We start from the raw sequence: 22,574 nt of genomic DNA, 5'->3' as shown, positions 1-22,574 counted from the left end.
TAAAGCACCACACAGGGCTTCTGATGAGCAGTATCTTCAAGCCTAGTTTATGTAGGGACTGGCTGTGCTTCTGCCTGCCCCACACTTGATGTCACAGGGGGGCCTAATATGGTGAGAACAGCCTTGTGAACTAAATTGGGACCTGCGGCAGGCCAAAAATGACTCACAGGCCAGAGGGTCCCCCACCCCAGTTCCAGAGGCAGAGCAAAATTGCAGTGCTTATTTAAATAAATGATTTATTATGTGATTAAATGCGCTTAAATCTATTAAGTTTCCTTTTGTTTACAACAAAGATGTTCAAGGTGGATTAGAAAGCTGTTTTTATTTAGACATAGCTATCATTACATTCAAGAGTAATGCTGCCTTTGTAGCTTTTTAATTTGCAAAAGAGATTTTCAGCTTTAAAATCAAAATTATATTTGGGTAGGCCTTCTGGAAGCATGCTAAGAAATAGTAGGGGAATGTAACTAGTCAAAAGGCCTATGATTTATTTTTTCACAACAGTTTCGTGGGATTCTAAAATCCATGTAATAAAGAAAAGCTGGCAGCCCATAATGTAATGCTGCACATATATCCAGGCAATGTCACACAGCCACTAGACAACTTACGCTCTTCTTTGTGTGTGGGAGGATGATGATCGGAGCCTGCCAACAAAAGAATAAATATTTGTGATCAGAGAAGAAAGATGTCTCCACTACAGAAACATTTTTACCTGTTTTTAAAAACTTTGTAACGCCATCCTCTTCAACTGTATCCCAGTTTGCAACTTGTTTAATTGGTCCCAGAGAACTCAACAAGAGCAACTGAGAGCAAACTTGAGGCTCTCCTCACCTGCATAACTTGGCTTTTGATTCCGTTTCTTGATTATGCGAGAAGGTGGGAGAATGTCGAAGGAGTGGTTTGTTTGTTTGCATTTACATACGTAGGCACACAACAATGAGATTCAGATATATCTGTGCTAACAATTTTTAATATATTTTATAAACTGAAGTAATACACAGATAATGAATTTCCAACTAAAGTTGGGCTAGATCATGAGTCATGCGATAGGAAGCATGGGTAAGCTGGCATGATTGTAGGGTTCTAGGTCTGATCAAATGCTGTTGCCAATTCTCTTGTGACGGTGAATAGGCTATAAGAGATATTCTATGTGTTTTGCTGTTCACAGTTGAAAATGCGAGCAGGGGGAATGAGTGACTCATCAAAGTGGAAAAAGCAGAAGAGATCGCCACGGAACTCTTGCCATGTAGCCAAAGTATCCCAAGGAACAGAGCAGCTTGCTGCCAATGGGACAGGTACGGCAACTGTTATAACATATAAATGGAAACCCGGCTCTAATAATAACCTTAACCATGTTCTTGATCCAAAGATTCTGCAACCATAGAATGCACAATAGTATGGATGTTGGTGAACGAACAGAGCTGTGACTGTTGGGAGCCCCACACCAGTTGGCTTCCTTGTTGGTCTTTGGGACATTATAGCTGGACAGAGTGGCCCACTGCTGTGCAGCCTGTGTTGCAACCACCTAAATCTGCCCCACCTCTCTGGATCTTTGTTCCATGATTGTAGAGGAGACGAATAAAGTCTTCCCGCTTGGTTGTAACTGAATAGGGAAAAAATTATAAGTGGCAATATAAAGGGCACCTTAATGCTGCTATCTTTGAAAGATCTACTACTTAATATACGACAGTTACAAAATACATTGTTAGCTTGACATAAGATATTTGAGAGTGGTACAACCATTAGCAAGTAAAGTATGAACAATTAGCAAATAAACTTTTAGTTCATCAAGAAAATAGCTAAGAAACTTGGGATTATATTACAAAACATTACATACATTTTTAAAAGGTGTTTCAAGAATAATAATTTTAAATTAGCAATTCCTGAACTCATAGAATTGCACCTTGAATTGTGCCTAGAAGCCAACAGGAAGCCAATGCAGCCCAGTGGAGTACACTCTGTGCAACCCATTCCAGTGAGGCAGGCCACTGTGTTCTGTGTCAGGCGGAGTAATTAGTGGCAACCCAATGTACTGTGCATACACAAGTGGGAATGTGGTCCTGAGCTGCTTCATAATGGGTGCATAGCTACTACTTAATGCTGCTGTTTCTTATCAACAGGTGGAGTTAATTTCATTGATGTACCTTCTCCCGTCTCATCTGGAAGTTCAGAAAACGCATCTACTACAGTCAGCCCTTCCACTGACAGTGGCTTAGAGAGCTCCTCTCAGATCAGCTCTAAGGAAGATCTTACGGACTTGCAGTTGGTCAACCCTTTAGGAATCAGTACATCAGTGCCTTTAACTGAGTCTAGAGCTAGAGAGCAGCTAGAGCCCCAGGTATGAACTTAAGCTAGTTTGTGATAAACTGCTCATCTGGAATATAGTTTGTACAATCAGCTGACCTAAAGGAAAGTTCAGGCTACTCTGGTCTTCAACTAGTTGGATAGGTTTGGGTTAAGAATAACACACACATTCTGAAGTAGCAGAGCAATTCCACAACAGTATAAGTAGCCTAGCCTTCAAATATAGACCAGCCTTTGCTGCTAATTTAGATGTCTGATGTCTAGCCACTCAGCCAAATATTGAGGTACGTAGTCAGATTATGAAAATTGATATTATCTGAATGAATAGGGTTGCTTGTGTCAATGAACTGTTCATGCAGCAATGATAGCTTATACTAATTTTCCTGTATTGTTAATTTGTGTGACCAAAGAATGAATGCCCCCGGGAAGAAAAGACGCCATCTGCCTCAGTGGAGTCTATCCCTGAAGTTCTGGAGGAGTGTACATCTGTAGCTGAACACTCAGACTCTGCGTCTGTTCATGACATGGACTATGTCAATCCCCGGGGAGTGAGGTTTACCCAGTGCTCTCAGAAAGAAGGTGAGAGCAAATAAAAGCAAGTTTTGTTTGCTTCTATCCATCCCACTCATTGATGGGGGGGCGGGGGGAAGTACCTAGCATTTGTCTTTATCAGTAATATTTTTATTTAAAAAATCTCTTGGGCTTATTGGAAAGAGGTTGGCTCAGAAGTGCTATAATTGTGACCTTTCTACTTATACTCCCTCCCCATTCCAGGCACAGCGTTAGTACCCTATGGGTTGCCCTGTATCCGAGAACTACTCCGCTTCCTCATCTCTCTCACTAACCCACACGATCGCCACAACTCAGAAGTGATGATCCACATGGGGTTGCAGCTGCTCACTGTTGCCCTGGAGTTGACCTCTGTTGCAAACTGTCCATCTCTCCTAGGACTGGTGAAAGAAGAATTATGTCGATATCTCTTTCAAGTGAGTTTTGGACTTAGCGTAGTCTTATGTCTATTAGGCAATATCTGTAGGGATATAGGCCTTGTGTTAGTGTGGTCTGGAATAAACACTTACATTTCAGTTTTGGTTTGCTTTTCAAATAGAGGTAAAATGAATATCTCTCCACTAACAATCTTTCAACTTCTAATTCTTTCCTAGTTACTGAATGTGGAGCGACTCAATCTGTATTCAGCTTCACTTAGACTTTGCTTCCTCCTCTTTGAGAGTATGAGAGAACACCTGAAATTCCAACTGGAGGTGAGTCTTGTATTTGGAGGAGGTAATTTAAACAGCTTTGTGGCTTTGTTCATGGATGTGTATGAAATCCTGTCTAAGAATTTAGGAAAGTGTGTGGGAACTGGAGGTGACCTTGTGACTTTCTGAAGATTGGAAGGTGCTGTGCCTGGGAAGACTAGGCCCAGTGACAGAAGTGGTGGCTGCTTGGTCTCTCTCCCTGTCATCTCCCATAGAAACAGCACTCAGATCTATAGTTGCCTTGATTGGAATGTTGGAATCTGAGCAGCAATCATGGCCAGATTTGCATGCTTCCCTACTGACACTAGTTTTAGTTTCAAAGAATCTCAACATAGCATTGCATGTGAACCAGAAATCCTGGTTCTTTGAATTAAAGTTCTTTGAAATGGGAATAAATGGAAGGAGGAGCACACAAGCCTGACTCTTTGCCTGGACTCCCTGAGGATTGGCCACATGGCAATAAACTAGGAGTCAGTAGTCAGTGACCCATGAGCTGCATGCCACCTTTGGCCTCTTTTCATGTGGTCCTTGGCATAATCTCATCCTGACAGTATGGAGGGGGAGAATAGGGAAAGTGGGTGGCAGAAAGAAAGAAAGAGAAGGGGTGTTGTTCCATCACTCATTCTAGCCCTGCCATTGCTGGCATGTGACCCCAACAAGTTGCCTTCAAAGGAATCCAGCTCTCATCAGAAATATAGTTTCTCACCTTTGTGCTTATGGATGGTTTAGTTGTGCTATGTGTAAACTGGTGTCCCAAATGAAATTAAATACTCTGCCTTGTTTTGCATCCTATATACTGAACTCGTCTCTCTTGTCTACCAGATGTACATAAAGAAGCTGATGGAAATTATCACAGTGGAAAACCCCAAGATGCCCTATGAGATGAAGGAGATGGCCCTGGAGGCCATAGTTCAACTCTGGAGGATTCCTAGTTTTGTCACTGAGCTGTACATAAATTATGACTGTGACTATTATTGTGCTAACCTCTTTGAAGACCTCACCAAACTGCTATCCAAGGTCCTGAAAACGAGCTATTTTGCTCTTGTCTTTCCATTAGGATTGCTCAGCAAAAAAATAATAATACAGATGTAACTAGATCTGAGTGTGTTTGAAGAATGAAATATCAGCCATGGGCTGATGTGTTGGAGGATAGTCTGATCAGAACCATGGCAGGTGGGGAGGTGTGGGTAACCCTCATTCAGTAAGGTATCTCTAGTCTTGCCATCACAGGATGTAATCACCTTTGGTAGAGGGCATGAAAAATAATTGAACAGTATCTCAGCTGGATCTCACCCCCAAGCTGTGTTTAAATCATGAAAAACAGCAGGAGAATCGATCATAAGTCTCCTGTCACATGTACTTTTACCATAGGGATTCTTTCTTTAGAACAACAGACATATTTGATTGGAGCATTGTGAGGAACACAAAGTGTTTAGGGCTTATATCACCAAACACATGAGGCTTCACAGCTGATATATTACAAAGAGCTGTAATTGACTGACTCTCTGATAGGTGTCTTACTGAAGGTTTGGTGATGGGCATTGTTCCTTCATCCTTCAAATGTTACCTGTAGGAAACATAGGTGTAAATGCAGCGAACTTGCCTTCCACCACAAAGTATAAATCCAGTGAAGTTTTACCTTTAATGGGCAACCTGAGAGAGAACGTGTTATTTGCAGGGGAAGGATTTTTTGAGGAATGGGACAATGTTAGGGAGGTTTGCGTGGGGGTGAAGAGCTTTGGGGCTGAACAGCTTCTGTGTGAGTAGTTTTCCTTGCTCAAATGATTAAACCTAATTTAATGCTTAGCTATGCTTGATTTTCCCAGAATGCCTTTCCTGTTTCTGGACAACTGTACACTACTCACCTGCTGTCCCTTGAAGCATTACTGACAGTGATAGATAGTACAGAAGCGCAATGCCAAGCCAAAGTGCTCAGCAGCATCTACCAGCAGGAGAAGGAAGCACTAAAACCAAGTACAGAAACTCCCTGTAACATCAAAGAAACAACCCATAGTGAGAACCTTTTATTTGGTGCCTTCATCTTAATTTTATAGTAACGACTGTCCTTCCTGACTGTGTTCTACACAATACTGCTACCTTTTTCCACAAATCCTCCTTCCTAACCTTGACCTGAATGCTTCAAAACATCTTAAATGATGCCTTCTTGCTTTCTATTGGATTTTTCTCAACAAGGAATTAATTCATCATTTCCATTTTTTAATTTTGTGCATGAATTTGAACTGGTCTGTGGATATTCATTCTCTGTTGAATCATATTTCCTCTCTTTGAAGGCGAATGGTTAGGTTTCTTCAGAGTGAGTAATAACTGTATCTGCTTAATAACACGGTGACTTTAAAACTTTGTCCTGGATAACTCTGGTTCTCTTCTTTCCCCTGTAGTTGTCGAGGGGCTGCTGACAGATGGCAAATCACCCGGTGCAGAATTGCCAGACACTAATGGCTCCTTGACAGCCAGCCACATGAAGCAGCAAGACAGTCTGAATTTGGAGTTGGGAAATAACGCAGGTAAATGATGAACATTTGTGTGCAATGGACACTTCAAATGTTGACTTCTTTTTGCTGTTCTGTAGCTGTACTACAGCTTGAGGTCTCTGGCACCAGTGAAGCATTTACTGTATTTTTTGCCCTATAGGACGCACTTTTTCCCCTCCAAAAATGAAGGGGAAATGTGTGTGCATCCTGTGGGGCGAATGCAGGCTTTCGCTGAAGCCTGGAGAGCGAGGGGGGTCGGTGCGCACCGATCCCTCTCGCTCTCCAGGCTTCAGGAAGCTATCCGCTAGCCGTGGGAGACGCAGCTCTCCCATGGCTAGTGGAGAGCTTGCTGGCAGCCAGAAGCTTGGGGCGCGCTGAGCTCAGCACGCCGCAAGCTTCAGGCTTCGCGCAGCGCTCCGCTAACCGTGGGAGAGCTGCGCAACTTCGCGCAGCTCTCCCACGGCTAGCGGAGAGCTTGCTGGCACCCAAGCTTTGGGCTTCGTGCAGCTCTCCCATGGCTTGCGGATAGCAGCCTGTTCTGGGGGCTGGGGTCGGGGGAAGCTCGGGCTTCCCCCGCCCCAGCCCCGCACCTGGGGCAGGGGAAAATATTTTTTTTCTTTATTTCCTCCCCAAAACACTAGGTGCGTTCTATGGGGCGAAAAATACGGTAAATGATGCACGTTTCCTTTCATGTTCTATATATTGAGTTAGGCATTTGTAGATTTGGGATGAGGGTGGTTAAATGTCACTGGATCATGTCATATGTTACAGTAGAAGTAAGTACATGATTTAAAATATATTCTATACCTTATTCTATCCCATAATGTGTGAGGCAGCTACATGTTTACTTGCCCTTTCCCCCATTACTTGTGGTTGCCTACATTGTGTTTCCACTGTATAAACAAAGTGACGGGGGAAGATAGCTACTTTCTCAAATTACATGGGAGAATATGTTTTGCTTTGTCCCTCCATCTACTGTAACATGTGAAGTAGTGCCTTGCAAGACTTGGGCTTATAGAGAAAAGCATTGATGCTGGGATGGGGTTGTGGGGTGGGGTCATGTGGAAAGAGAGTTGTTTTTATCTGTATATTGTAAATCATGGGAAATGTGGGAAAGGATCCACTGTGAAAACATTCTGCTTTTGTTTTTAGCAGAAAAGACCATTCCAAAGAAGCCTACTCGCTTTTCCTGCGTCCTACCCACAACACATGAATTGATAATGATTAAGAGCAAAAAGAAGGTAAGGCATGCTGTTGATCTGAAAGATATGTGAGTAGGCATGACACATACAATTAAGAACAGACTTTACCCTCAGACTTACAATTTTAAAACATAAGATATATTAGAGGAGCATGATGAGTGTTTTGACTGTATTTTAAATACATACATACATACTTTTATTATTTGTACCCCACCCACCTGACTGGGTTGCCAGCAAAGTATTAAAAGAACAATAAAACATCAACCAGTAAAAACTTCCCTGAGCAGGGCTGCCTTCGGATGTCTTCAAAAAGTCAAATAGTTGTTCATCTGTTTGACATCTGATAGGAGGGCATTCCACAGGGTGGAACCTTTTTCTTTCTGAACCTGCTTTCAAATGAGGTGTTCTTGCATGAAGCTGTTATGTTTTGAATCTTGAATGCCAATAACCAGTAATTGAAAATTGTGTTGCGGTGTCTGCTGTACCTGGTGAGATATTGTGGGAAGCAGGACTTTGCCAGAGGAACAAAGAAGGATGCTGTTTTGTACGTATCCATAGGAATTGGTCTTACAGTCATCAAAGTGTTGTTTCCTGTTAGTGATGGGCAGTAACCGAGGACTGACATTTATTCTGGTGCTTTAGTAAAGTTCACATAGATGTTTGTGTTTGATCTCTAGTCACACACAACCTTTTAGTTAACCCTCTCTTGGGTAGCTGCTTATGACATTATCTACTTGTATTACGTATTCCTGAGCTTCAGAAACCCAGTTTTGACAAATGTGAATAATGGTTAACATGTACGCTCTGTGTTTATTCAACAAGTGGCCATATCCCTTTAGAAGATGAACCTTAAAAGATGAACTTGTTAAATTTTATTTATATATTGACAATATTTGAATTGCTGTGACAGCAGAGACCTGGTTGTCTTAAATTGTTTTCGGATCATCTCTTACTACTTTAGGTTTTGAAAGACTAGGGCACACCTTGTGCTGAATTATTCCTAAAGCAAAACAAAGTTATCATCCTGCTGCAACATTTTATGTGGATAGTATTAGATGAAAACAATTAGACTCTCATTTTCAACATTTTCAACATTCGACCTTACCGCCAAAAACAAAGACAAATACTTTCTATTCTATTTGAAAATACTGAAACAGGCTTTTATGACAAAGAGCACATTTTAAAAGTTGCTTATTTTGAATGTGTTGCATCACAGAGGACTTTAGTCAGAAGGTAAAATGCAAATCTAAAAACCTAAAGGAAATAGGTTATCGAAGATATGATACAAATTGGCTATTAGGATAATATTAACTATGTAGGATGTCTTCTGTTAATTATATTGTTTTGACTTTTTCTAGCTCTTGATAAGTGGTTCAGAGCTGTTCAATCAAAAGCCAAAGAAAGGGATACAGTTTCTTCAGGAGAAAAACCTCTTGGCTACCCCCATGGATAATAATGAAGTAGCAAAGTGGCTGAGGGAGAATCCTCGACTGGACAAGAAAATGATTGGAGAATTTGTGAGCGACCGGAAGAACGTAGACTTGCTGGAAAGTTTTGTGGGGTGAGTAGAAATGTTTGGATTGGTCATAAACAGGAAACCGGTTAGAAAGTCCTGGCATGGGAAAATTCACCTTCCCTGGTGTTCTGGATCTTCTGCATTCTGCACTGCATGAAACCCTTTGCTCTAACCACCATAGAGGTAGCCTGTTTTTAAAGGACCTTGATTTTAATAAACTTAATTACAATACATTCTGTGGTGCTGTGTTGTTGTTGTTTTAACTTCATAATTAGTGATTTTCATTTCATGATTTTTATTTTGCATTGTAATTCACCGTATTTTTCGTCCTATAGGACGCACCGGCCCATAGGACGCACCTAATTTTTTTGGGGGGGGGAAATAAAGGGAAAAAATTTATTTCCCCCCCAGGCACAGGGCTTTATTGGCCAAGGGAGCCGGTGTACAGCTTCCAGGTTACCGTTTACCTTCCCGCTGGAGCGGTACCTATTTATTTACTTGCACTTTGACGTGCTTTCGAACTGCTAGGTTGGCAGGAGCAGGGACCGAGCAACGGGAGGTCACCTCGTTGCGGGGATTCGAACCGCCAGCCTTCTGACCGGCAAGTCCTAGGCTCTGTGGTTTAACCCACAGTGCCACCCGTGTCCCATAGCATCATTGTAGACTGTACATTAAAACAGAAAAAAACCAAAGCCTAGAGAAATTGAACTCCTTACTGTCAAGTCATAGTTTGGAAATCTTTTCTGTATTTTGACCCTTAAAGATTTTGGGGTATGTGACTGCTTGCAAGCTACTTTCTTCAAGCCACTTTTGCTGCTTATGTTTCAGGACTTTCGGTTTTCAAGGCTTGCGATTAGACGAAGCCCTGCGACTCTATTTAGAAGCTTTCAGGTTGCCAGGAGAGGCTCCCGTAATCCATAGGCTGTTGGAAGTCTTTACAGAACATTGGCGCGTAAGTTCTGAAATTGTCGAGAAGCAACACTTCTCTAGTCTTCTCTGCGGCAGTTGGTCAGCATGGGAAGAAATTACTGATTTCAGTCAGGATGTGTTCGTTCTACCTCATAGCTCAGTGAGCTTGAATATTACGCCTGAGAGATGTTGTTGTTGTTGTCACTAGTTCAATTTATTCTTTACTTTTTGCAACAAAGGAGCCTCAAGGCAACTTAACAACAAAAATAAAAAACTGGCAGCAAGTGACAAGCTGAAACAAAAGTGAATGTATGTAACAAGAACGTCTGAGGTGATGGACTATACTGAAATGGTGAAGTTAACTGCCAAATTAAGAGGGCATAATGACAAAGTGTTTAAGGAAGAATGGAGACCACTGATGGTTTTTCTATCAAATCATCACCTATATATGAAGTCATGGGCAAGATTTGAAATATAAGCAGTGGATTACTGGAAGATTTAATGGTAGCGGGGTTTAGATAATAAAAATATATGTGTTATAAAATAGCTAATAAAAAGAAGTAAAAAACAAGCATCAGGAAAGGAGAGGTGGGACGTCAAGAAGAAACTTCGGATGTTAAAAGAAATGTATATAATGATAAATGCTTTGAAATATTTTTGGATAATTAATAAAAATAATATGAAAAAGACAGTCTGGGGCAACATAACACTTGCCACCCAGATGCTGGAAACGACATAAATAGGAATTAAGTGTTGCATTTAGATTGTAATGGGTCCAATTTGTATTGTCATTTTACATTTCAGAAAGCGAATGGGTCTCCGTTTGCCAATAGTGATGCTTGCTTTGCCCTTGCCTATGCCGTTATCATGCTGAATACTGACCAACACAATCATAATGTTCGCAAGCAGAGTGTACCTATGACTCTAGAGGTGAGCTCTGATGTCTTCACACACCCTGCATATCTAGACGTTTTTGCTGGCTTTCACATCACTGAGGTCTCTTCTTTCTCTTTGACTTGTAGTATTTTAAAACATAATAGTAAAATAGCCCTCCAGTGGCCTTTCAGAAGGCACGTTGTTGCTGTACATCATACTAAAACTTGCCTGCAAATTGCCAATGGTCAAATATATTGATAACTGATAATTCAAGTGTACCTAAAAGATGCTTTCACCCCCTATATACCCCTATATACCCACAAGGTGCTGTGTTTTGCAGGAAATATTTTCCAGATACCATCCTGTCAAGAGAAAGCTGGCTTGGGATTTTAGTGTAGTAGCAGCTACCTTCTAAAATTCCCTCTCATTGTATAAGGGACAGGCACCTTCCCTGTTGTATATTGGTGCCTGTTAATGACATTCCTCTTGCAATAAGCTTTCTAAGTGGAGATCTTTGTTCCAATTTGTTTATGCATTGGATTTGAATGGATTTCATGTATGTGATGATGTTGTTTTTCCAAACAGTTTTTGCAGATACATAATTGCTTTTCTTTAGATCAGGCATAGACAAACTCGGCCCTCCAGATGTTTTGGGACTACAATTCCCATCACCCCTGACCACTGGTCCTGTTAGCTAGGGATCATGGGAGTTGTAGTCCCAAAACATCTGGAGGGCCGAGTTTGCCTATGCCTGCTTTAGATTGTTTTTCTTTCTGCAGCTTGTTTTATATATACTTTATTACGTTGTAAATTGATTTGGGATACACCATAGGAATCAATTTGTTAGTGACATTTTGTGCACCAGTACCTAGCAACATGTTAAAGTAGTTGTGTTTCGAGGCGGCGATCACAACATAATATTCTGCTTTCTGTTGCTACTGCTTAACAGGAATTCCGAAAAAATCTGAAAGGGGTAAATGGAGGCAAAGACTTTGAGCAGGACATGCTGGAAGACATGTACCATGCCATCAAGTAAGTGTTTTGGCGTTTCCCCTTGGAGAGGGAGGGAGTTCTCAGTTCCACACACACTCACTTCTGGTGTGGGGAACCTTTGGATCTTCAGATGTTGCTGAACTACCACTCCCATCATATACTTGCTGAGGCTAATGGGAGTTGGCAATGACAAACCTAGACAGCATCTTAAAAAGCAGAGACATCACCTTGCCAACAAAGGTCCGTATAGTAAAAGCTATGGATTTCCCAGTAGTGATGTATGGAAGTGAGAGCTGGGCCATAAAGAAGGCTGATCGCTGAAGAATTGATGCTTTTGAATTCTGGCGCTGGAGGAGACTCTTGAGAGTCCCATGGACTGCAAGAAGATCAGACCTCTCCATTCTTAAGGAAATCAGCCCTGAGTGCTCACTGGAAGGACAGATTGTGAAGCTGAGGCTCCAATACTTTGGCCACCTCATGAGAAGAGAAGACTCCCTGGAAAAGACCCTGATGTTGGGGAAGATGGAGGGCACAAGGAGAAGGGGACAACAGAGGATGAGATGGTTGGATAGTGTTCTCGAAGCTACCAGCATGAGTTTGACCAAACTGTGGGAGGCAGTGGAAGACAGGAGTGCCTGGCGTGCTCTGGTCCATGGGGTCACGGAGAGTCGGACATGACTAAACGACTAAACAGCAACAACAATGGGAGTTGTAGTTCAGCCACATCTGGAGGGCCACAGGTTCCCCACACCTGCCCCTGGTTGATGTTAGGCCAGCCTTTTCTACCCTTCTTTCCCCAGCTCATTCATCTTGTTGTAAATAAGACACACACAGTGCATCATGTTGGGTACCAACAATTGTGCATTGATGCAGAATTTTAATAAGTAAACACAATATTTCTGTCCTCATCTTCGGTAGAAATGAAGAGATTGTGATGCCAGAGGAGCAGACAGGCCTAGTAAAGGAAAACTACGTGTGGAGTGTGCTGCTGCATCGTGGAGTCACCGATGAAGGAATCTTTCTGCATGTCCCACGTGGAAGTTACGATCACGACCTCTTTGCCATGACCTGGGGGCCCACTGTGGCAGCTCTGTCCTATGTTTTTGACAAGAGCCTGGATGAAACGATCATTCAGAAGGCCATCTCTGGTTTCAGGTAATGCTCCTTCACAACATCCAGCAGAGACTCATTTTGTATATATTAATTGTTTTTACTTAGATCAAAGCTTTTTGCATCCAGTAAATAAGTGAGGTATATATTGCTTAAGCCTACTGAATATCTATTCATGGGTAGGCAAGACTCGAATATGAATTTCTGCACAGCCATTTTTAAAAGTGTCTAATGGCAGACAGAAATGCTTATCGTAGTTGCCATTGAGCTGTGGTTTGTGGCTCATTTAATCCACAATTAAGTTCCATCATATCCTGAGCTTCTGAAATTTGAGTGCCATCGTTAAAACATACAAACACAATATTTGTCATTTGAATGTTACCAGCTAGAATGGAATTATCAAATTTGATGCAAGTTTTCCACTGAAGGGTGGTATGAGGACCCTAGAGCTCCTACAGAAAATGCACTGTGTGTTTCCTCTTACATTGCTGTGGTTTGTCTTTTTCAGAAAATGTGCCATGATTTCTGCCCATTATGGCCTCAGTGATGTTTTTGACAACCTCATAATTTCTCTCTGCAAGTTCACAGCTCTTAGCAGTGAGGTGAGTCTGCAAATGAAAGGAGATGGTGTGAGACTGATTCTAAACGGAACCATGGTTAATACTCATCAGCTGATGGTGTGTTTAGGGGAGTTAACACCTGCTTTCTGCAGGGTTGAGCTGTGTGCTGCCCTACAGCAGCCCCCATCCCACATATCAGCTGATGAGTGGGGGAATGGAGGATTAAATCCTGCTTTCTGCAGGGAACAACTGTATATGCCTGTTCCCCACAGCTGAACCCCTCCCCACCGGCTGACATTACTTGCCCTTAGGGTGATGTCAGCTGATTGTTGGTCCTTTTTTTTAATGGCTTGGTGAACCAAATTGGAACCCCTGGAGGTTCCCCATTCTGGGAGTGACTTAAAACAAATAAAGAAGGTGTTTGCATGGAAGGCCATTTCAAGCATGAAGGGCAGCTAGGGGGGAAAGCCAAAATCCCTGATGCCTTCTGAGCCATTCCATAGAGAAAGTTTCTTACTTTTAGTACAGTGGTACCTTGGGTTATATACGCTTCAGGTTACATATGCTTCAGGTTACAGACTCCGCTAACCTAGAAATAGTACCTTGGGTTAAGAACTTTGCTTCAGGATGAGAACAGAAATCATTCTCCAGCGGCACAGCAGCAGCAGGAGGCCCCATTAGCTAAAGTGGTGCTTCAGGTTAAGAACAGTTTCAGGTTAAGAATGGACCTCCGAAACGAATTAAGTACTTAACTCGATGTACCACTGTACAGCCATTGGGAACATCCTGCTTCACATATCTTAACATTCATCCTGGTATGATCATAGAGAATTGATAGTCCAATAAAGGTAAAGGCTCTGCTCAAGTTCCAGTGGAATCAGATCACCCTGATTTACATAGGTGATAGACCATCTGTGAAATTGACAATTGTAAAGGAAGCCTGACAGGAAGCCATCCTGGAGCAGGTTGTTTGCTTATGGAGGCGAATTCCTGAGCTGAAGATTTCAGTTTGTTTTAAAGAGCTGTTCCACATAAAGCACATTACAGTAGGCAATCTGTGAAATTACAGAAGCATGAATTATGGTGCAAAGTCCTCCAGGAAGGGTCTCAGCTAGCGTTGTGATCAGCCTGTTGATGACGTTCCACTGAATGGCCTGACTGGTTTGTGGTGAGCTTCTCCCCACTCACCCCTGACCTCTCTTTACCATTTCTCCTGTAGTCCATTGAGAATCTGCCTACAGTTTTTGGAAGCAATCCCAAAGCTCATATTGCGGCAAAGACTGTGTTCCACTTGGCTCATCGCCATGGTGACATTTTGCGAGAGGGCTGGAAAAACATCATGGAGGCCATGCTACAACTTTTCAGAGCAGAGCTGTTGCCAAAGACCATGGTGGAGGTAAATTGATGGCAGATGCTGGGCTAATTGGGTTGAGAGCGTATGGGACATATATAGGTTGTTGAAACAATAATAGGATGAAATAAAGGATAGAAATATCTTTAAAACTTTATTATCAGTAATAGACTGATGAGGGGTTATAGTTCAGTAGTGGCACATTCCTTGCAGAAGATCCAGATGAATAAAGAATGCTTGATAGCAAGACTTTGGAAAGACTAAATGGTCTTACTTGGGATAAGCAGTTCCATGTGCTCACGAATCTCTGTTCTTAGGTGCTGCACTATTGGCATGTAGCACCTGTATAGAACCAAAATAACTTATTGTTAATGCTAGAGATGTAACAGAGATGATGTAGATGTTATTTGCATGTGGATTTGATTACTGGAGAGATAACTGCACACAATTAAGATTTTTTCGTTTGGATGGTAGAAGTGGTCTAGAGCAGAATCTTGTTGGGCCAGAACTTCTAAATTGAGAAGAATATATTTTAAAAATCGGACTATGTGAGATGGGGAAAAGCACAAAATAGGACATATTATTTGAAAATATGTGACTAAAAATCCTTAAAACATGTGACTAATAAATCCTTATACTTGTAACCGGTTTATGCTACTAAAATTGCCTAACATTATGGAACTCTCATTCCTGTTAAAGAAACTGCAATGTGACCCTTCTCCTTCCTCTTTGTTTACTCAATAGACAGTGCAATAGCCATTAAAACCCATAAACAGGCAAATAGTGCCTTCCCTAGAACCAGTGATGATTCATGGTAGGGAAGACATTTCTTGTAGGAGACCAGAAATAGAAAGGTTCTTTAATTCAAACTACCCAAAGTTAATCAAGCAGCATAGGAGTTAATTAACATCACCTAAAGTGTGCAGTATCTCTGAATAGTAATCAGACTTGATTTAGCTCCGTTCCAAGAGGCACTGCTTTCCAAGGGGCAATCCTTTTACTTACAGCGGCCCATGGTTTGTTGTGCTAAACAGGGATGCTCCAATGAGAGCGTCAATTTGAGAAGGGAAGAGGGAGTTGTGAACCCAAAGGACCAAATTAAACCCTTGGTTTGGGTAATACACATGACGTATTGGCTTAATTTCCAGGTTGAAGACTTTGTAGATCCCAATGGCAAGATCTCTCTGCAACGCGAAGAGACACCTTCCAACCGGTGAGTAGTCTGGAGAGGGTTTACACATTGGCAGGCAAATATGCTCTTCTGTTGCCAGGTATAAGCTATCAGGTGCTAGAGAACACAAGTAGGTGGGGGGCCACTAGGGGGCGCATCGGAAGATGGCTGACAATAACATCTCTCCGACCCACACGAGGTAATTTGGAGGCTATGATGGGGGTAAATAGCCTCCTTAACCCCCCCCCCAGGATGGTGGGGGGGACTGCCCTTGCCTGCTGTGCCCTACACCACCCCCAAATTTGTGGGGGTGGGGGCACTAAGCACAAAGCCTTCCTGTGGGATTCCGGCACTCCTGGACGCCGTCCCTGATCCACGCCACTAGCTGCAAGAACTTCAAAAGAAACAATTTGAATGAAGCTAATTGCACATATTTCAAGGAAGGAGGGGGAGTAAATACTGCTAACAGAAGAGATCTCTGATAAAACAAGACAAGAATAAATCATGAGAAGATACGCCAAGATACGGTATGGCAAATGACTGATGGGGGAGGGGAAAAAAACTTTCCTTTCTTTCCTTATGTGATTTAACAAGAATCGCCTCCCCTCACGAGTCAGAAATGTCATTTTAAGGACTTAAGCTGTGGATTTAAGACTGTGTGAAGATAAACTTTCGAACCAGGCATGTTTTGAGAAGAGCGTGGAATGTACAAGAGCTCTGGAATGGCGCAGTTAAAAATGCCGTCGCCATATTGGGAAGTTCTGTCGGAGGTCTTGAGTCTGGGAGGAGAAATAGAGAAATAGAGCTGCTTTTATATTGTGGGTGAAACTCCTCAGAGGGACTTAAGAGCGACAGTTTTACGAGATAATGATGGAAAGAGCGATGTTATCTATGAAGGTGATGATATATGGAAACCATCTCGATTTGAGGATTGGAAGAACAGAAAAATTCACAGAGGATTAATATTGGTGTTTATTGGCTTAAGGAGACTATCAGAAGAGATCATAAAGAAAAAAGAGAAAATATATGAACAAGATGTGATGTGGAAACAGCAAGATAAGACTGGATAGAATTATGAACTCTGTTTGGACTGATTTGGTCTGATTTGGACATTAATGCACTAGCAAGAAGATGATCAGAATCCCCCTTCAGATCTTGAAATATGGGTCCCCCCCAACAAAATTTAAAATTCGGCTTTGTAATTCGGAACTTATGTGATGTGATTTAATTTGATTTGATTGGCCGGTTAATAAAAATTATTTTTTTTAAAAAAAGAGAACACAAGTAGGATCTGTAACAAAATATTGTAATGTGACACGCCCCTGTTCCACCAGCCAGCCTGCACAGTCATGCCCTATTTTGGGATACTCTATTCTATCCTCCCCGCCCCCCCATCTTTAGATTTTCCCTTAATAGTCTAGTCATTATTTCCCCTAAGTCTTCTGGTACCTCTGTGTTGAGTGCGGATGGTGCTGTTTGACTACTGTCAGTTAGCATTTGGTGCCCTCTGAACATGCACAGACCTCATTGGGCTGTTTCTTTTGTTGGGGGTGTGTTCCACCACTTGGTTCCCCTGCATGAAGATATATTTTTCCCCACTTCTGCAAACTTTTGGGGTTACCAGGAATCTTGTGTGTGTTGGTGTTGTCATATTGGCTACATAAGCACAGGCACTTTCCCCCGAAGAACAGAAGTGGAGTAGAACAGGTGTGATCCCACAACAAAATGGAGTGCTTCTGCACAGGTCGTGCAGTTTTGGCGACATAAGCATAGGCAATCAAAATCTTGAATTGTTATGTAGATCTAAGATATGATACCGTATATCAGTATGCCCTTGATATGACCAAATGTACTTTTTTCTTCTAGTGGCGAGTCCACAATGCTGAGTTTCGTTAGTTGGCTGACACTCAGTGGCACAGAACAATCTGGTATGAGGGGGCCATCTACGGAGAACCAGGAGGCAAAGAGAATGGCCCTGGAGTGTATAAAGGTAATTCATGGTCAGCAAGCTGGGAGGGCACATATACAGGAGGGCAGTGGGCTTTGCCTGCCCACCTGCCAGAACCGCACTTAGACAGCTCTTGTTTGAACAGGCCCTCTTCTTATAGGACATGCCGAGAATTAAATGCAGCTTCTGTGTGCCCACATAGTTAGCATAATGTAAGTTTATCTGGGGTAGTGCATTCTCTCCAAGGAACCATTTATTCATTATAGCAGCTGGAGCTGTATCCTGTTCTCCCTCTGAAGAGCCGAAAGTTGTAGTTAGGCTGAGAGAGAATAACTTGCTCAAAGTTACTTGGCTGAGTTTTGTTCCCATGCCTAGCTCTGGTTTCAAACTGATGGGTGTGATTCTATAGGAATAAACGCCTCATTTTTCTCCCCAATCACAGTGGGTACAGTCCCTCTGGTTGCCACATGCCCTTCAGGGTCCTCTGGGGGGGGCGCTTTTTAATATTTATGCCCTTCATGACAAAAAAGTCATTCTGCCATTTAGACATACAGTAAAATGAGCTCCCTGCTGCCCTTTGTGAGCTGTGGGTGTTCCCCCCTCTCCTCTTGTCAGTATTGTGATTCACGGCAGATAGAAAAACCCAAAGAGCTTGCTTAAAGTTCTGGTGCCTCAACACTGAACTAGGGTACTGTTGGTCAGTATGATGCTTTTTAAAAATATAAATATTGAAGCTTTATTGAGCCATTAAAAAAAAGTTTGGTGCACCTCAACCTGAGTGTCCTTTTATGTCTTAATTTCCATAAAAAATGGTGCTGGGTTCAAATCAGAGGCCCTTCCCCTTAACTGGTATGGGGGACTTGGTGGCAGGGCAGTTAATTCTGGATCTGCTCAAGGACACTTCCTCCTCCGCCTTTTTGTACTTTGTAAGTTCCAAGAGAGATCGCTGGCACCCTTAGGCCTTGTTTTCTTCCTAAAGCACATCCTTTTTTCGCTTTCTCCTCTATAGCAATGTGACCCGGAGAAGTTGATAACTGAAAGCAAGTTTCTGCAACTGGAGTCCCTGCAGGAGCTAATGAAGGTGAGGGTGAATAAGCGTCCCATATAGGTTTGGTGTATATGAACTGCATGGATATGATCTTGAACTGTGTGCTCAAGTCAACAGGGAGCCATCTTGCCCAAACACCATGGAAGTATTGCATGCTGTGTTGGCACACGTTGCCCACAGGAGACTTGGCCAGTTCCGTTCCTGAGTTGGAGGTTTCCATGTGAGACTGATGAGCCAGAGGTTCATCCGTTGCAGAGGCCTCTGAACCCTTCTCTAGGTTGTTTTACAGTGTTACTCCAAACAGTTGGGCTTCTTTCCACTGCTTAGCCTGATAGATAGACAGACATATCAAAGTTTGAAAAAATGTGCACCTCCTAGGAGCTCCTTTTCATAGTCTCCTAGTGGTTTGTTTGATTTTGTAACTTGGATAATTTGAATAATTCGTTGTGAACTTGGATTATTTTTAATCTATTTCCCCGCCTCCTTTTTTCCTATTACATTTGTTCAGCATAATTCTTTTCCCTGCACTTTTCTGGCATTTTTGCAGCTCTACTATTAAAAGTTATTTTTTTTTAGTGCCTGCTGCTTTGCAAATTCTGAGGTGGGGGACTGCAAAAGGGGGTGGGATTCCAAAGACGCAACCAGATTTTCTTCCTTTGATACAAGTCTAGCATATCATGCTGAATAGTGAAGTCCAGTTGTTTGGATTGGCACCATAAGTAAAACTAAGAGCAGCTGACAGATTAAAAAAACCCAGTTGGGCGTTCTCCTTAGATCTGTAGCCATTGCTTTGGCTTTGCATCCCCAGAGATATAAATCCATCAGAACAGGAACTGGTGGTCCTTCTACTTCACAGCAGCAGTGCCTCAAAGGATGTATGTACAGTGTTATGCCTACATGAGCTTCCTTGCTTTTTCATTTCCATTGCTGCTGCAAGAAGTCCATGGGGAGAGATTGAGCATATGTAGACTTCTGTTGTGGGGAATTGTCATTCCATATCATTCTCTAAATATGTCTGGGTATGATTTGCTTGCTTCAGGCTCTCATCTCTGTGACTCCTGATGAGGAAACATATGATGAGGAAGATTGTGCTTTCTGCTTGGAGATGCTTCTGAGGATTGTGCTGGAGAACAGGTGAGTCATACAGATGCACCATCAGAGGCATTCCAGCTTGGAACTGTTCTTTTTATGATCTTCCATATAGTTGCTTTACATATAGATTCATATTGAACTCATACACTACCTTAGCTTTCTTTGTATTCATACAGTACTGGTCAGGGAACATATTCTCTTATTCTTGCCACTCCTATTTAGTTGTGGACTCGAGGGACCTGCCTTCCCTCTTGGTGTGAATCTGAATATAAAAGTATTTGCACATGCCCAACTGGGTTGCAGGTCTTCTGAAGCTGTGCTTGCATGTGTCTTGTTGTCATAATGTCCTCTCTCCCTCTTTCTCTAGGGACCGTGTAGCCTTTGTATGGCAGGCAGTGCGAGACCACCTCTACCACTTGTGTGTTAATGCTGTGGAGTATTGCTTCTTAGTTGAGAGGGCAGTGGTGGGGCTGTTGCGGCTGGCAATCCGTCTTTTGCGCAGAGAGGAGATCAGTGCCCAGGTAAAGGAGTGGTCTGCTCTTATTGTTGGACCTCTTGTTCATGGTATCTCTGGAATGCTGACTTTCTTCCTTGGGTTTTGTGGCTGAAGCACAGAATACCCATCATTCCCTCTATTTCTGAAGTTTAGAGATGGATACTAGTCCTTACATAACCAAAACAATGACAGTCTTGTGTAAGAGGGAGGAAGCAGCCCAGGAGAGCCCCAGGTTTGCATAAGGACTTTTTTTTCTAAGGAAAATGTCAGGAGCACACACACAGACAGCTCCAATACCTAAAAGTCCTCCGGTTTATCCTCCTGTGTTGATAAAGGACCTTTCACATAACACAGACTGTGGTCGGGGAGTAAAAGCAAAATGCAAGAGTGAAGCTGGTGTAGAGATAGCTTGACACTCTAGTACTCACCTTTGCTTCTCTCTGAGCAGGTGCTGCTCTCCTTGCGTATCTTGCTCATGATGAAGCCCAGTATGCTGAACAGGGCCAGTCATCAGATTGCATATGGTCTTCATGAACTTCTCAAGACCAATGCTGCCAACATCCATTCTGGAGATGACTGGTACACGCTCTTTAGCCTCCTGGAATGCATTGGATCAGGAGTGAAACCACCCCCAGCGCTGCAGGCAACAGCAAGGGCAGAGAATGACACAGGTAAGATTTGTCCTTGGCAGTGGCCCCGTCTGTTGGTCCTAGGTTAGGAGTGAGCAGAGAGGTGGCCAAATTTGCTGATGATACTAAATTGTTCAGCATCGTTAAAACAAAAAAATAGATTTTGAGGAGCTCCAAAAGGACCTCTCCAAACTGAGTGAATGGGTGGTAAAATGGCAAATGCAACTGAATGTAAACAGGTATAAAATGATGCATGTTAGGGCCAAAAAAATCTTTATTTCACATATATGCTGATGGGATCTGAACTGGCAGTGACATACACAGTTGCCACTAGCACAGCTCTTTGCTGCCATGAAATTGGTATTCCCTTGCATCTTTTGTCTCACTCCGTTTTGCTTATTTAAAGGGGCTCAGTCAGACAGTGAGATCTATCACCCAAATGAAGCCAGCCTAGATCGTGGCTACACTTCTGATTCAGAGGTGTATGCAGATCACAGCAAGCAAGGCAAAATGCATCGTTCTGTGACTGATGTGGATGTGATGAACAGCGGCTGGCTTGTGGTAAGTAGTACCAAGGGCTTCCACCTGCTTCATGCATGTCTTCGTTGAGGCAACAGGCTGTAGAGAAAGCTCCAACCCAAGTCACATTTGAGGTTAGCACTGCATCAAGGCTCCTATTTCTAAGTCTGGAAACAGTCTTGTTTGCATTGCTAGTCTCTGGCAACCCTTTCACCCAGATTCCAGGAGAAGGCAAGTACAACCGTATAGTTCTGTCCGAAGACAGCAAAAACAGGCCTTCCAACACAGACTTTTCTGCCAAGTGAATTGAGTGAACTGGCCCAAATCCACCTGTCTCCATAGGGATCTGGCTATTTATGAAAAGGCAGCATTCTAAGGAAGCAGGAGCCCAGAGACTTGGAACAGCATATTAGGTGGTTATTGGAAGTTAGTACAGGCAATGCAGCCTATTCTCTTGGCTGTAGAGATGCCTGACAGTTGCCCTATTGGACTCAAACATACTTTTCATTTCACAGGTTGGGAAGGATGACCTTGACAGCCCAAAGGCCATAGCTGGACTCTCCAAACTGGGCAGTTCACCCTTGGTGAATCAGTACAGCCTGACTGTGGGGATGGACCTGGGCCCACACAATACCAAGTCGCTCATGAAGTGTGTTGAGTCCTTGTCTTTCATTGTGCGAGATGCTGCCCATGTCACACCTGAAAACTTTGAGCTCTGCGTCAAAACTATCCGCATCTTTGTAGAGGCCAGTCTAAATGGAGGTGAGGCCATCACTTTTCTGTAATCTGAGTATTTGACTGTGGGGCTCCAGGTTATATCAAATTAAGGGAGCAATCTACACCCATTAGGCGAGGGTTGGTTTTTTGTTTTTATAAAAAAGATCAACTAGACCTGCTGTCATGGGCTGGCTGAACACAGAGGAATGATGGGAGGCACCAGCTAGGGAACCCACAAGGGATGAAGGCTCAGAGCTCAGGGATTGGTGGTGGAACGGCAGTGAGTGGTCAGAGGGAGAAACCTGGGGGAAGGAGGAGGTGTCAGAAGCTGTAGAGGTAACATATCCTGTTAGTGTTGCCAAGGACAGGTATGTTCTTTTAA

The 22,574-nt window shown here is 42.8% G+C and overlaps 1 protein-coding gene across 23 annotated transcripts in view; it reads left to right on the top strand.

Moving 5' to 3' along the window:
* Positions 1–22,574, top strand: part of GBF1 (golgi brefeldin A resistant guanine nucleotide exchange factor 1) — an 85,190-nt gene that overhangs the window by 49,268 nt on the left and 13,348 nt on the right. For 14 of the 23 annotated variants that reach the window (XR_014525895.1, XM_083502323.1, XM_083502312.1 and 11 more), the window contains 24 exons: positions 1,169–1,295; positions 2,121–2,338; positions 2,715–2,883; positions 3,079–3,290; positions 3,468–3,566; positions 4,386–4,580; positions 5,390–5,576; positions 5,963–6,088; positions 7,208–7,296; positions 8,616–8,818; positions 9,602–9,725; positions 10,487–10,612; positions 11,508–11,590; positions 12,470–12,706; positions 13,170–13,263; positions 14,441–14,617; positions 15,721–15,785; positions 17,610–17,733; positions 18,701–18,772; positions 19,779–19,873; positions 20,199–20,352; positions 20,776–20,998; positions 21,363–21,517; positions 21,991–22,237. Coding sequence is in view for 22 of the 23 variants with exons in the window: in XM_083502323.1 (XP_083358449.1) it covers positions 1,169–1,295; positions 2,121–2,338; positions 2,715–2,883; positions 3,079–3,290; positions 3,468–3,566; positions 4,386–4,580; positions 5,390–5,576; positions 5,963–6,088; positions 7,208–7,296; positions 8,616–8,818; positions 9,602–9,725; positions 10,487–10,612; positions 11,508–11,590; positions 12,470–12,706; positions 13,170–13,263; positions 14,441–14,617; positions 15,721–15,785; positions 17,610–17,733; positions 18,701–18,772; positions 19,779–19,873; positions 20,199–20,352; positions 20,776–20,998; positions 21,363–21,517; positions 21,991–22,237 (3,601 nt within the window). In the remaining variant the exon portion in view is untranslated. The remainder of the gene's footprint in view (positions 1–1,168; positions 1,296–2,120; positions 2,339–2,714; positions 2,884–3,078; positions 3,291–3,467; positions 3,567–4,385; positions 4,581–5,389; positions 5,577–5,962; positions 6,089–7,207; positions 7,297–8,615; positions 8,819–9,601; positions 9,726–10,486; positions 10,613–11,507; positions 11,591–12,469; positions 12,707–13,169; positions 13,264–14,440; positions 14,618–15,720; positions 15,786–17,609; positions 17,734–18,700; positions 18,773–19,778; positions 19,874–20,198; positions 20,353–20,775; positions 20,999–21,362; positions 21,518–21,990; positions 22,238–22,574) is intronic. The other 9 variants (XM_083502325.1, XM_083502324.1, XM_083502315.1 and 6 more) reach the window with 1 other exon arrangement.

This window comes from Podarcis liolepis, assembly GCF_965112155.1.
Source record: "Podarcis liolepis genome assembly, chromosome: 5".
NCBI lineage: Eukaryota > Metazoa > Chordata > Lepidosauria > Squamata > Lacertidae > Podarcis > Podarcis liolepis.
The sequence above is the reverse complement of the archived record's forward strand: the minus strand, read 5'-3'. Positions and strand labels throughout refer to the sequence as shown.